Below are 15,746 nucleotides of genomic sequence, written 5' to 3'. Positions count from 1 at the left end.
TCAATGGAAAGCTTATTTATTGGCTTATATATCAGCTTTCATGTGATGTATAAAACTCAATTTTTAAAAAAATGAAACCTTGTGGCTGGTTTTGTGGTCCAGGGTCACATATAGCTTTATAAAGGACAACAAAAGAATTTATTCTAAAAAATTATTATTTAGTATTTATTTTTCCTGGAAAACTGATTACAAAGTGTAAAAACATTTTTGGCAGAACATTATGTGTATATATTATAGCAAAATATAAATGACATTCCTGTTAGTGTGATAAAAGTCAGTCCTGTGAAATATTTTTAAAGCTTAAAGCAGAGGGTAAAAAAACAAATGCACTTTCATTATCTATATACTGCATTAAGTTAATCTCTGAACTAATGTTCAAATATATTGACTGTTTTGTTTTATTTCTGCAACACAACATTCACAAATAAATTACAGCTAAAAAAAAGTGCTGACATACTGGAAAAAGAAAATTTCTGCTTTTGTAATGAAATGCATATATTTGACTACTGCATAAAATAAACTCTCTCCTATAAAGCAAGTGTATGTCATATCTGTCTCTCTATCTATCCGTTTTAAAATCATTCTGATAGTACACTGACTGGTGAATTACTTTACTCCCACACTCCCATGTTTGTTGAGTTTGGAGACACTTACTCGCTGTAATTATGGTGAATATATTTACGACTGTGAAGCTCACACATTTAACTGTAGGGGGCACCAAAGTCAGAAAAATACAAAAAACTACAATCTTTAAGAATGCTTTGATTGTATATTTCAGCTTCAACTTGGCAATTTATTTACTAAATTTGTTGTCACGCTCGTTCATAATCATTAATAATTATGAAATACTGTCCTCTGGATTATTTTTTCAAATAAGGTTTACTGTAAATCTGCTACACTGTAAAAAATAAAAAAAAAACACAATTTGTTGAGTCAGCTTAAAATAATTTGTTACCCTGCTGCCTTAAAATTTTAAGTTCAGTCAACTAAAATAAGTTTAGTCAACTTGAAATGTTAAGTTGGACTATGTAACAACTTAGATATTTGTTTGCTAAACTTAACAGATGGGTAAGTAACCCAGCTGCCTTAAAATTTTAAGTTGATTCAACTCAAATATCTAAGTTGTCACTTAGTATAATTTAACATTTCAAGTTGAATAAACTTTTTTTTTGAGTTGACTGAACTTAAAAATTTAAGGCAGCCAGGTTACAAATTATTTTAAGTTGACTCAACAAATTGTTTTTTACAGTGTACTTAATGCAACTAACATTGCAGAGACACTAAATAAAATCTTGGTAATAACATCTTAAAAAGGAGTGTTGTTCTATAATATTTGGTCCTAGTTTCCCAAAAATAATCCATTATTATAGACATACAGACATCCACTACTAGTCAAAAGTTTTTGAACAGTAAGATTTTTAAATGTTTTTTCTCTTCTGCTCACCAAGCCTGCATTCATCTGATCCTAAGTAAAGCAAAAACAGTAACATTTAGAAATATTTTTACTATTTAAAATAACTACTTGAATATATTTTAAAATGTAATTTATTCATGTGATTTTACAGCTGATTTTTAGCATCATTACCCCAGTCACATGATCCTCCAGAAAGAATTCTAATATTCTGATTGGCTGCTCAAAAAATATTTATTATTAGGTTGAAAACAGCTGAGTAGAATTTTTCCAGGTTTATTTGATGATTAGAAAGTTTATCTAAATAGAAATCATTTGTAACTTTATAAATGTCTTTAATATCACTTTTAAACAATTTAAAGCATCCCTGCTAAATAAAAGTAGTATTTTCTATAATTCCTTTTGAACGGTATAGTGTATAATGTTACAAAAGTTTTTTTTATTTCAAATAAATGCTGATTTCTGTTCATCAAAAAATCCTGAAAAAAAATGTACTCAACTGTTTTAATAGTAATAATAAAAAAAATGTTTCTTGAATGGCAAATCAGCACATTAGAATGAAGGATGATTGATTTCTGAAGGATCATGTGACACTGAAGACTGGAGTAATGATGCTGAAAATGTAGCTTTAATCACAGTAATAAACTGCATTTTAAAAATATATGCAAATAGAAAAGATATAAATAGTAAAAATATTTCACAATATTACAGAAGAGACTCACAGAAAAAAAATCTCACTGTTCAAAAACTGTAGACTGGTAGTGTAGACATATTTTTTACATTATAAGCACCATAAAAAAGTTCACTCAGTTCATTGTACAAGAAGTGCAAGAAGTGCAATTACTGGTTTCCTGACACAATATTTTCTGCAATTACCTTAATTGAAATAAGTAGTGCTTGTGAAGAAAGTTAAAAAAAACTCTCCATGTAGATTACAGATCATGCAACTACAGAATAAAGTGAACATGACTGCATGGACCATAATCTTCTAAAAGCCATGCTGATCACAGGAGCGGGATACGGGAGGGCTCCCACAGCTTACGGGCGAGCTGACTGCAGTGTTGAAGAATATATTCATTGGGGATCACACCCAGATGCACAGTGAACAGTTCATAACACTTCACCACTTCATTCTGATGTTTTTTGCTGTAATACCGCAGCAGTTTCCTGCATAATAATGCATACATGGATTAAAGAAAGGCTACTTGCCATTGCTTTGGAATTATTTGTAAAAATTTACTAAAAATTTCTGAATTAAAAAGTGAATTCCTTTTTGTTTCTGTGTCATACCTGTAATAATCACAGGTGAGCATTCCTACTGGAGCGGCGTCATCTGGGGTGCTGGGTATGTCTATCACTTCCAGTTTGTAACCCTGTCAAAACAATTTTTGAAACTCATTAACACTGACCATGTAAGTTTCATTATATGCAATATAGTAATTGTAAAGAAGATGCAAGCCGCCATTTACCGTTTCATTTTCAAACCACAGGAAGTAACAGTAGAAATAATCTCCATCCCGGAGTGTGACAGTGGCGTAACCCTTTTGCAGGTACCGCTGTGCTGTTCCCACAAGACTCCAAACCTGCACAGATTCATGATAAGAATGGCATATGATCATAGTAAAAATCTACCTGCCACTCTTTTTTACTAAATGAATGAGAAGGAATATTTCACAATTTCAATTTCATCACTATGCACTGACATAACAGTACATTTTTATGACTTTGAAACAATATAGTGCATGGTGGGCTTTAAACACAAAAACACCTTGTTCTTTACGAAGTCAGCTAGAGGCCCCTTTCCGAGCTCAGAGACGGTGCGATCAGTCACATTTAGGGAGGGTGCAATCATTTGACCATTTGAACGATCCACATAGATGAAGTGGATGAGACCAGGAAACTCTTCCAGGTATGTGAGATCATGGTTAAAGTCTATCACGTGGTCTATCACAAGTGTGAATGCAACATATCAAATAGATTACAGTGAGGACAGGCAACCAAAATATGATGCTGTTTTAGTGCCACATTAAAAAAAAAAAAAAAAAAAATCTAAGGTTACGAGATTAAAGTCATAATATTTCAAAAATAACGTCAAAATATTTTGAGAATAAAGTCGAAATATTACAAGAATAAAGTCAAAATATTAGGTAAAAAAAATCTAAATATTAGGGGAATAAAGTCAAAATATTATGAGAATAAAGTTGAAACATTATGAGAATAAAGTCAAAATATTATGAGAGTAAAGTTGAAACATTTTGAGAATAAAGTCAAAATATTATGAGAATAAAGTCGAAACATTTTGAGAATAAAGTCAAAATATTATGAGAGTAAAGTTGAAACATTTTGAGAATAAAGTCAAAATATTACGAGAGTAAAGCTGAAATATTTTGAGAATAAAGTTGAAATATTTAGAGAATAAAGTTGAAACATTACGAGAATAAAGTTGAAACATTACGAGAATAAAGTCAAAATATTTTGAGAAAGTTGAAATATTTTGAGAATAAAGTTGAAATATTTTGAGAATAAAGTTGAAACATTTTGAGAATAAAGTTGAAATATTTTGAGAATAAAGCTGAAACATTTTGAGAATAAAGTTGAAACATTACGAGAATAAAGTTGAAACATTACAAGAATAAAGTCAAAATATTATGAGAGTAAAGTCAAAATATTTTGAGAATGAAGTTTTTTTTTTTAGTTATATTTTAAGTTATTTAGTTGTTTTTAAGTTATATTTTTGGACTTTTTGTTACTTTATTATTGAGAGGACAGTGGAGAGATGACAGGAAAGTATTGGGTAGAGAGAGGGGAGTGGGATCAGCATAGGACCTTGAGATGGGAATCGAACTCGGGTCGCCGTGAGCACAGTTGCGCTGTATATGTCGGCGCACTAACCACAAGGCTATCGTGCTGACATTTTGAGAATAAAGTTGAAATATTTTGAGAATAAAGTTGAAATATTACGAGAATAAAGTCAAAGTATTATTTGAATATTGTTGCATCATCTTACTGGGATGAGAAAGAGTCTAATTTAAGGACTCACGCAAACAGCTTAATATCAAGAATATGATATTTATTAACAGACAATTTTTTTATTCAGCTCACACACCCAATCAACATTAGTTTGGAGGCGCCAGCTCTCTTATTTAATCCTTTTTAATACTACAAATATATGTGAGATTATTAGCAGGAATCATACTCATGGGGACAGTATGCTTCGACTTTATTCTCGAAACAGTTCGACTTTATTATCGCAATCTTAGATGTTTTTTAATGTGGCACTAAAACGCCATCACACAAAAATATTAAAGGAAGGGGACAAAAAAGGATATGACACCATTGTGATATTTCTTTTGCTTTTCACCAACAGAAAATCTTTCCAGTCCATCAACTTCTCTCTGCAACAAATGTAAGAGAAAAGTGATTTTATGTTAAAGCACATCATAAAATAAATATCCATCAGAACTATAGAGGTGTCTGTTCAGACATACTGGACCATGGTTAGAGCTCGTTCTTGCAGATGCGGTGCCAATCGCTGACTGCTGCCCATGCACTCAGCTGCAAAAAACTGCTTGTACACACCACACAACTGAGTCTTCATGTTTCGACAAGAGGGCAGCAACCTACAACACAACAAATCAAATGTGACTTAAGTCACTTTTGGCATTATCCAAGGTCAAATGAATGAATTTAGCTACATCCCCTGTTAACGAAGAGAACGGCACTCACTCTCTTGTGAATCCACATCCTGATCTGCTGAACGCCTTGTTCTTAAAGTCTGTCCACACATTTTGAAGTTGTAAGGTCTGAACATATAAATCAAGAGTCAAATTTATTGTCAATTTTGACAATACATTTCTGAAACTTTTTCAATAGCTCTTAATTTATGGAGGATGCTAGGGTAGATTTGCTTTTTTTGTTTTATTGGTATGTCAGGTACCAATTCTTGGAATTTATACATGTAAATAGATTTAAATATACATTTTAGTGTGCAAATGTCTCTAGTAGGACCAAAAAACTCAAAACTTGGCCAAAGTAAATTGAATGGAAATGACAATGAACTGCTCAAACAACAAAATCTAACCAATACAAACACTTTCAAAAGTTTGGGGCAAGTAAAGTTTTATTCTTTATTTTAATACTAATATTTTTATTCATCAAAGAATGCATTATATTGATACAAAAGTGACAGAATACAAAAGATGTTTAAAAAAAGATTTAAATTACAAACAATTGCTGTTCTTGCACTTTATTTATCTCAAAAAATACTGAATAAAATGTACAAAAATATTACGAAACATAACTGCTTTAACATGATAAGAAGAAATGTTTCTTGGGCTGAAGGATCATGTGACATTGAAGACTGAAAATGATGCTGAAAATTCAGCTTTCCTATCATAGTAATAAATTACATTTGAATATATATTCAAATAGAAAACTGCAATAATATATTTTACAATATTGCTGGATTTTTGATTGAATAAAACTTTTTTTTTAAAAAACCCCTCACTGACCCCAAAAGTGAAGTGTAACTAGAAATCTAAGTAGAAAAAAAAAAAGATTCGGCATAGGAATTTCTATGAATTTCACAATTACTTAATGAAAACATAATTAATTAATTAAAACATAAATATCTGAAGCATAGTAAAATAACCTTTTTCAATACATCCTCATTACATGATTTTTTTATTAAATAAAAAAAAAAAAAAATTTTACCAAAAAAAAGTTTTTAAATACATTTTTCTTCAGTATTTTTTAATCAAAATACTGTTGGGATCAATTATTGATCCTAATGTGCTTTTTCAAAAGTACTAAATGAATCGTTTAGAACTGAAATATGAAGCAAATTCTCTCATTTAAATCCCATCTGAAATTCTAGCACATTGTAATGTGGATCTAACAGCGTGGAAATGATGAAGTGTACTACTGACCTGAATGTCCATGCCGGCCCAGGATTTGATGCACTTCTCCAATCTGCTCCGCTGCTCCTGGACAGAGGGCTGACCCCGCATGGCCGCAGCCCCTTCATGCCCCTCAGATAACCTCTTCTCCAGCTTCACGAAGGCTTCCAGAAAGTAGTAAACAGACACTGCCACATGACTGTTGGGAATCTGTTGTGCAAATAAAATGGAAATATGAACTGGCAACTCCATACATTTATGTAAAACCTACATGATCATGTTATTCGGCATACTTTGAAAATGTTCCAAATAGCATCTTGTGCTTCAATGCAAGCAAAAACAGTGTACAAATGTGCTCTTTAAAATAACATTTAACAGAAGAAGATCCAGTGCAAATTTTCTTTCCTTTAGAGGTTGTATAGAGAATGCATAACATTCAGAAAGACTGTCACCTTGTTGAGCAGAACTAGAGTTATTCCCGGCCAGAGAGGTAGGCAATACATGGAGTGAGGCATCATGGGACACTCTTTGGCTTCCAGGAATACTCTGGATGGGGCTGAAGGGTCAGGGGTTGGAACTTCAAGAGTTTGCAGACTGTCCTCTGCCATCTGAAATCATAAAACCTTAGATATGTGAGAAACTTCTCTTCTACAAATACACATTTTACATCATACACTACCATTCAAAAGCTTAAGTAGTTGGTAGGATTTGTGTTTTTGATTTATTGCTTCATTTATTTAATGAAAAATACAGTTCAAAACAGGAGTATTGTAAAATAAAAAAATATATATAGATATATATAACAATTTAAAATGTCTGATTTGAATATATTTAGGTAAAGCTGAATTTTAAGCATCATTACTTCAGTTTTCGGTGTCACATGATCCCTCAGAAATCATTCTAATATGCCGATTTTCTGATCAAGAAACACGTCTTCTTATTAGGGCTTTAAGCGTGTAGCGCTGAAACCCTATTGTAATTGCTAGAATGGTCACGAATCAGCGATCTCCACATAAAACTGATCGTGCAGACCAAACTGTAAGTCGTAGAGACTTGAAACTTGGAGGGACGGTAGTACTCACACCGCCTACAACGTGACCAAAGCTCACCCCAATTGGCCTGACGGCGGTGCTTCAGTGATCAAGAGTACGAATCGCTCAATACTCCTAAACCGTCAGTTGCAGGCTCAAGTGTCTTATGTCACTGAAATCCCTGGCTCACGCCAGACAAAATGCATGTCACAGAATCTATCGTGAGCCTAGCGAAATTTTCGGGTACCTGGCATTTTTTGAAAAACGTACTTTTGCAAATTAGTCCTAGGTTTTTCACCCGATTTGAGAAAGATTCTCTGGAGAGTGAATATCAATAATTATCAAAAAATAGTTAAACTTTTGGAATGAGATATCTCTGCCAAATTCTGAACACTTATGTAAGAGCTCAATCTGAGGTCACAGGGAAAAAAATCATGGAGCTTGGCCACTTGGTGGCGCTATAGGAGGGAAAACACATAAACATGGCTATAACTGTGCAACCATTTGTCCTGTCAACATGAAAATCGGTCTTGGTGCCACAAGTGTCTATGAGGACATTTGTGTATCTCAAAAAACATGGCTGTCATTGGCCGATGAATTTTGAGCACCTGTTAGGTTAACAGAGTAAGCGGTTGAATGGTTGTATGTTGCATGGTTTTTCGCACATATGCACGATATTCGTATCATGCAATAGAACTCCTCATTCTGGACAACTTCGGCTCTAGAACCACTGCTGTCAATCAAGTCGTTTGTTAAATGAGTGAGATGATGTAAAAAATAAATACATTAAAAAATATATATACTTTTGCTAATTAGTCTTAGGCTTTTCACTCAATCTGGGAAAAAAAAACACTGCAATACAATTTTCTGCACTAAAAAGTTTAAATTTACCCTTTGGGAAGTTATAACGGGGTAATTTAGAAAAGAGGCCTGTCCAACTTTACCCAAAATCCTGCAAAGCCTAAAGGAAAACTCAAAAGTTCACAAAACCTGCTGAGCACATGCAACAAGTGATTCTAAACAAGCATGCAAAGTTTGAAAGAAATCGGACCACAGTTGGCGCTATAACAGTCATATATTTGCTTAAATGCCTTAAAGTGCCTGAACCCTGGTAATCACCGCTTGCAGCTATATTTATTATTATTTAAAAAAGGTTGTGCTACCCCATTATATATGATACTGTTAGTGTTTGTCATATTTATACTTGTCATATTTATATTTGTTTGTCATAGTTTTTTGTATTAGATATTAGGTTATACTGTATAAGTGTGTGCCTAAATATTATAGATATTAAAACAATTTTCTTTAAAAATTAATTTTAATCCAATTCATAGAACATTATAATTTTAATATTTATATATTATAAATTTTACATTATATTTAATAATGTAAAAGTACTATTTTATAAAGTGGCAAAACCATTTCTTAAGACTGTTTACTTAAGTCATTAATTAAAATAATCTAAGCAATAATAATCTTTTTTTTTTTTAATCAGAAATTATTCTAATATGCTGATTTGGTACTAAATAAACATTTTTTCTTCTTTGTATCATTATTATTTGAAAAGTGCTGCGTTGCTGAAAAAAGTGTGGAAAAGTTATTTTCATTTTTTCCAGGATTCTCTGATGATCAAAAAGTTTTGTAAACAGTGGTATACATAATCAGATCATATTACTTTTTTAGGGCAACAGAGATGAAAAAACAGACAGCTTACCTGAACGTCAGGATCTACAAACTGGAAGACAGGAGGACTGTCACCTCTCAGTCGGACTATGCATTAAAAACATAAAAATTATTCACACATGCAGCTCTTAGAGCACTCTTAGAGCATTTCAGTATTTTAGAAAACACTGGTCTGAATGTCATTGCATTAGATACAAAGTTTATGCAGTTTTGTCACCTGATTCCCGTTCAGGAGGAGAGGGCTCAGGTGTGTAGAATACATCAGGAACTGAACTGCTCTCTAACTCCTAAGTACACAGAAAACATTTAAGGCCTGAATAAAGAAAAAAAAATGCATTGACTATAAGCAAGAGATATCAAACCTCAGAAGTGTCATCTAGGTCGATTTTGCTAGGATAGAGATCCTGCACCAGGATGATCAGAGCCAGAAGATCAGAGGGGTACAGATTGCTGGCATTTCGACTGCACAAAAAGTAAGAAATCGAAGATTACTTCAAAGTTCTCTGTAGCACAAAATTGTCACTTCCTTCTGATGTTGTGGTCAAAACATCATGCTATACCTGGAGTAGAAGGCCAGCAGTTTGGTGTGCACCAGTATAAAAGCATGCAACACCTCCTCACCCGCTCTGTCCATGTTGTTGTTGATCTGCTGCACCAGTCGACGCTCTAGAAACTCAATGCACTGCTCACAAAGGGTCGGGTGGATCAACCTTTCCACTGCCTGAACACAGGGAGAGACTTATCGTACATTATCTAAAACTAAAACTGGCATGCAACTAATAAAAACAGCACTTGTACACACCTCCACTAAAAAGCTTTGGTCATTCTCTCGTAAGCGGCTGTATGTTTCTAAGAGGCTCCGTAGCTTCTTCCACAAACGGTTTCTTTGCTCTGTATCTTGAGGGCGCAATCTGACATTACATGTAAAATATATTAAAAATTTAAAAAATAAAATTAAAATAAAAAAAATGAAGATGAAGTGAAATAGAATGACACTGGCTGTGCTAATCTACAGTATGGTTTCAAATCGGGTGATGTTGTATTAAAAAGCGCAGTCCTCACTCTTTCCTCAAGAGGGCACCGCTGAGGGTCACCATGCCAAACATGACTTCTGTGAGTTTCTTCATCACATAGATCTTTCTCTTCAAATCCTCTTCTGTCTCATCTCCGTCTCCATTCACAGCAATATACAGACATTCATCAAACTGCATGACAGAGAGCAGCAGTCATTTTGTGCCAGACTCAACTGAATGATTTTAAAAATTAGGGAGGTACATTACAGCATAAGTTTTGGAAAAATACATAATTTCTTTTAAAAAGGGGATCTATAAAATACAAATCATTTGTTAAATTTCATTAAATAGTTTATATATCAGGTTTATATCAGTATATATCAATATTTATCAATATACTGATAGATCGATAGATTTAAAAAAAATATTTCTTACATTCAAAAAAATTAAATAGATAGATAGATTGATAGATAAAACAATAATATTGTGAAATATTATTGCAATTTAAAATAACAGTTTTCTATTTTAATATACAGTGCCACATGATCCTCCAGAAATCATTCTAATATGCTAATTTATTATCAGTGCTGGAAACAGTTGTGCTGCTTAATGATTTTTAGGACCTGAGATGCTTTTTTCAGAATTCTTTGATGAACAGAAAGTGAAAAAGAACAGCATTTATTTAAAATAGAAATGGTTTCTAACAATATACACTACCATTCAAAAGTTTGGGGTCGGTAAATTTTTAATCTTTCTTTTTTTTGTTGCAAGAAATTAATACTTTTATTTAGCAAGGATGTATTAAATTGATAAAAAGTGATGGTAAAGACTTATATTGTTAGAAAAGATTTATATTTTGAATGAATGCTGTTCTTTTTAACTTTTTATTCATCAAAGAATCCTGAAATAACAATCACAGGTTCCAAAAAAATGTTCGGCTGCACAACTGTTTCCAACATTGATAATAAAAGTAATAAATCAGCATATTAGAATGATTTCTGAAGGATCATGTGACACTGAAGACTGGAGTAATGGCTGGTGAAAGCTTTGCATCACAGGAATAAATTGTATTTTAAAGTATATTAAAATAGAAACCATATATGTGTATATATGTTTTAGTGTTAGATCATATGATTCTTTCAACTGGTGTGGATTACCTGATGCAGAACATAGATATGATTGTTTTCTGTGCTGAAGGAGGTGTAATTGTCCCCGAGGCGGTCCACCATGGTGCTACAGGAGATGATGATGGGTGCGAAGAGTGTGTTAATACTGTCTTCAAACTCAGGCGGCTAAGAACACAAAATAATCACCCATCATTCCATGCATGCGTATAAAAATGTGACATAAAATGTTGAATAAATTATAAGAATTAATAATTATATTAAATATATATGTTTTGTTTTCTCAACGTTAAACAGCATTCATTTGAGCATCTTTCTCACTCGTTCTCCTTCCTCCTGGGAAACTCCATACTGCTCCTGAATCTGCTGCTCGAACTCGGTGTCAGTCCAGTAGAACAGAACCTCTGCGCTCTCATTGGCTACCAAAAGACACTTCATTTTACCTGGACACAAATGCAATTATTAGAAGAATAGTTAATCGTAAGCACACAGTTTCTGTCACTTTGCATAAATCATAAAAGGGGTTCATTTTAACATCAGTCTCATAAACCTCCCATATTTTGTAATGAATTCCAGTACATACTGTACTCATTGCTCCGTATCCAACTTCCTTGAACTGTTCAGTAGGAATTGATCCAGTATGATACAATGAAATACAATACAATGCAAACAAGTACACAGTACCGAACAGGATGATACTGTGGTCGCATCTAAACTGCAGCAGAAGCCCACACCTCTCGGTTCCTCCAGGATGAAACTAAAGCTCACGCCCCATCTGATGCCTAATTCACAGAAAGCCATGAAGTTGAAGCGAGCACTTTATGCACTGCACCTTCTAACCTACATGTGTTTTAATAAAGTAAACTTACTATTTAAGGTTCGCTTGTAGAACAGAAGAGTATCATTGCGCCCAAATTCCGAGGCAGTTCTAAATCACAGAACAACAAACAGTTTGTCATCAGCTGTGAACTGCAGCAGCGCTTCCGTGATGTGTGTGTGCGTGTCACGTGATTTGATGATCAGCAGTGAACGCGCGTCACGTCTGGAATTCAGATCATGCGCGGCGGATCTGAAGCGCGTGACTGTTTTACTACTCATTCATATAATAAACGCATTCAGACTCGGGTTTTCTTTTTCTTTCTTTCTTTCTTTCTTTCTTTCTTTCTTTCTTTCCTTCTTTCCTTCTTTCACGTTATCTTTTTTAAATTAAAGAAAAAAAAATAGCTGAAAAACACAAAAATGTAATAATTTGATGCTGTAGCAGAAAGAATGATATATTTTTATTGTAGAACAAACTCACTTTTCACTTTGTTTTATTCACAAATTAAAAATAAAAATAAAATAAATTAATGAATGTAGAAAAACAACAATTTAATACTTTGATACTGTAGTAGAAAGAATGATATAGTTGGCTATTTTTCCTTGTAAAACAAACTACAAAAATCTTTTAGCTGGAAAACACACAAAAGCAATTTTAATACTTTGCTACCATAGCAGAAAGACTGAAGTAATATTTTCTTGTAAAACAAACTCCACTAATCTGTTTTATATACTTTTTATATACTAATTTTTTTATTTTTTTATTTATTTATTTATTTTTTTTTTTTTTTACAGTTGGCTACTTTCTACACACTGTCAAACATGAACACAATGCATAAAAAAGAAATATAGAAAGATAAAATGTTTTCTTTCTTTGTTTTTTTTGTTTTTTTTTACAGTTGGCTACTTTCTACACAATATCAAACACAAACACTATGTATAAAAGGAAATAAAAATATAGAAAGATGCAGAAAACAAAGATATGCTTCTAATACTGCTTCTTTCTTTCTTTCTTTCTTTCTTTCTTTCTTTCTTTCTTTCTTTCGTGTTATCTTTGAAAAAACATTTGAATTAAAATAGCTGAAAAACACACAAAAACAATTTGAATACTTTGATACTGTAGCAGAAAGCCTGAAATGTATTTGTTTGTAAAATAAACTCCAATCATCTGTTTTATTCACTTTTTTACAGGTTACTTTCTACACAATATTAAACATGAACACTTTTAGGGCTGTCAAATGATTAATTGCGATTAATCGCATGCAGTTTATGTTTACATACTATATGTGTGTGTACTGTGTATATTTATTATGTATACATAAATGCACACACATACTTGTATATATTTTAAAAACTATTAATATATATATATATATATATATATATACTTGTAATTAATTTAAATTATATACAAGTGTAAATGTTTTATATCTAAATCTAATATTTTTTCCTTAATATATGCATGTATGTGTGATTAATCATGATTAATCATTTGACAGTGCTAATTTTTACAGTTGGCTACTTTCTACACAATATCAAACACGACGTATAAAAGGAAATAAAAATATAGAAAGATGCAGAAATCAAAGATATGCTTCTAATACTGCTTCTTTTCTTTCTTTCTTTCTTTCTTTCTTTCTTTCTTTATTTCGTGTTATCTTTGAAAAAACATTTGAAATAAAATAGCTGAAAAACACACAAAAACAATTTGAATACTTTGATACTGTAGCAGAAAGCCTGAAATGTATTTGTTTGTAAAATAAACTCCAATCATCTGTTTTATTCACTTTTTTACAGGTTACTTTCTACACAATATTAAACATGAACACGATGTACAAAAATGAAATATAGCAAGATAAAATGCTTCTAATTTCTTTTTTTTTTTTTTTCACATGATCTTTTTAAGAAAACAAAAACTAAATAAAAAATAGAAATAATTAATTAAAATTGCTGAAAAACACACAAAAACTATTTTAATACTTTGATACTGTAGCAGAAAGAATGATATAGCATTTTCTTGTAAAACTAACTCCAATAATCTTTGTTTTATTCACTTTTTTTAGGGCTGTCAAATGATTAATTGCGATTAATCGCATGCAGTTTATGTTTACATACTATATGTGTGTGTACTGTGTATATTTATTATGTATATATAAATGCACACACATAATTGTATATATAAAAAAATATTAATATGTATATATATATATATATATATATATATATATATATGTATATATTTATACTTGTATTTAATGTAATTTATATATAAGTGTAAATGTTTTATATCTAAATCTAACATTTTTCCTTAATATATACATGTATGTGTGATTAATCGTGATTAATCATTTGACAGTGCTACTTTTTACAGTTGGCTACTTTCTACACAATATCAAACACAAACATGACGTATAAAAGGAAATAAAAGATAGAAAGATGCAGAAAACAAAGATATGCTTCTAATACTGCTTCTTTCTTTCTTTCTTTCTTTCTTTCTTTCTTTCTTTCATGTTATCTTTGAAAAAACGTTTGAATTAAAATAGCTGAAAAACACACAAAAACAATTTGAATACTTTGATACTGAAATAGTATTTTCTTGTAAAACAAACTCTTTCTTTCTTCCTTTCTTTTGTTCTTCCTGCATGAAATTCTAAATAAATATTTTGCTGCTTTGACCTTTCCTTTGTTCGGTGTATGACACACATGTAAGAATTTAACATTGTATCAACTTTAACCCTCTATGTAATTGGCTTATGCATAGTGTAAACATCATGAAATCCACCATCTTGGTTGGAGGGGGATGGGCTCTGGGTACTCCAAATAGGGTCAGAAGTATAAACATTTTCACGCTGGGTTTGGTTACAGTGTGCATGGCAAAGCCAGGAAAGTCACGCAAAGGTAGTTTGACTCTTTGCAGAGCTCCAGTTCACAGCATATACAGAGCAAGAAATGTCACACTTCATTATGTCTGTATATGAATCCATGCTGCTGATTGTCAGCTTTGATCAGATGACAAAGACCTACCTGCTTGCTTCACGAGGATCATGCATATTCATAATTAAACCAAGGCTGCAGGTCAGTCAGGACGTTTTCCATCGGCAAAACAAAACTCAAGTGTGCACCAACAGTTTTTTTAAACAGAAAACATTCAGTTTGGATCCTTTTTATTATTATATTTTTAAACGCAAAATTAGTTTTCAAGGTCCAAATATATTAAATGAAAAAAACAAATTCTTAATATCTCATGCAGTTTTGCATTTTAAATAAATTAATCTTAGTTTAACGTTTTGTTTGCTTTTATATTTAACAAAAACCAAAATGTTAAAAAACTATTAATTTTATATTTTATTTTGTATTATAATTTTTCTAATTATTATTATTATTATTATTTGCATTGTAAATTATTAAAAATGAGCGGTTATTGTGGTTTATATTTTAGTAAATGAAATTATTCATAAAATCTTCATGCATATCAAATAACTTATTGAGCAAATATGCAAACAATGTTATTTGTTTTATTTTATTTTTTATTTAGTTTTATTTTACTTTATTTAATATTTTGCAGCGTAATTCAGCATGACTTTGATGTTTCTTGTGGTGTAAATTTCAGTAAATGGAAATTATTCTTAATATCTACAATTTCGCATCTCAAATAAATTGTATTTTATATTATTTTTGTATTTTTTTATTGTGTTTATTTTATTTATTTATTTATTATTTTGCCATGTGAGTTAGTGACTACTTTGATGGCTCTTGTGGTCTAAACT

General features: G+C 31.6%; 1 protein-coding gene across 3 annotated transcripts; it reads right to left on the bottom strand.

The window, feature by feature from the left end:
* Positions 1-263: 263 nt before the first annotated feature.
* On the bottom strand, positions 264-12,164 carry hps1 (HPS1 biogenesis of lysosomal organelles complex 3 subunit 1). 3 transcript variants are annotated; one of them, XM_051125237.1, is made up of 19 exons: positions 12,030-12,164; positions 11,744-11,942; positions 11,482-11,603; positions 11,194-11,328; positions 10,086-10,228; positions 9,826-9,934; positions 9,584-9,744; positions 9,386-9,485; positions 9,241-9,310; positions 9,055-9,110; positions 6,762-6,917; positions 6,340-6,519; positions 5,138-5,214; positions 4,900-5,031; positions 4,742-4,806; positions 3,180-3,325; positions 2,881-2,994; positions 2,702-2,784; positions 264-2,578 (listed from the first exon to the last, which is right to left on the bottom strand). In XM_051125237.1, exons 3-19 carry the CDS (start codon positions 11,596-11,598, stop codon positions 2,416-2,418), a joined length of 2,007 nt encoding a protein of 668 aa, XP_050981194.1. In that variant the 5' UTR covers positions 11,599-11,603; positions 11,744-11,942; positions 12,030-12,164; the 3' UTR covers positions 264-2,415. The 3 variants fall into 3 exon arrangements, with proteins under 3 accessions (XP_050981194.1, XP_050981192.1, XP_050981195.1); XM_051125235.1 differs by having other exon boundaries at positions 11,845-11,942; XM_051125238.1 differs by lacking the exon at positions 11,744-11,942.
* Between the last annotated feature and the right edge of the window lie 3,582 nt (positions 12,165-15,746).

This window comes from Labeo rohita, chromosome 13 (genome assembly GCF_022985175.1).
Source record: "Labeo rohita strain BAU-BD-2019 chromosome 13, IGBB_LRoh.1.0, whole genome shotgun sequence".
In the NCBI taxonomy this organism is placed as follows: Eukaryota; Metazoa; Chordata; class Actinopteri; order Cypriniformes; family Cyprinidae; genus Labeo; species Labeo rohita.
Note: the sequence above shows the minus strand (reverse complement) of the source record. Positions and strands in the feature narration are given on the sequence as shown.

Coding starts and splice junctions, on each gene's coding strand:
- hps1 (XM_051125237.1), bottom strand. CDS start 11,598: ATGAAGTGTCTTTTGGTAGCCAATGAGAGCGCAGAGGTTCTGTTCTAC. Junction 9,745..9,825: donor ACCAAAGCTTTTTAGTGGAG/GTGTGTACAAGT, acceptor CCCTGTGTTCAG/GCAGTGGAAAGGTTGATCCA. Junction 2,785..2,880: donor TGTGGTTTGAAAATGAAACG/GTAAATGGCGGC, acceptor TTGTTTTGACAG/GGTTACAAACTGGAAGTGAT.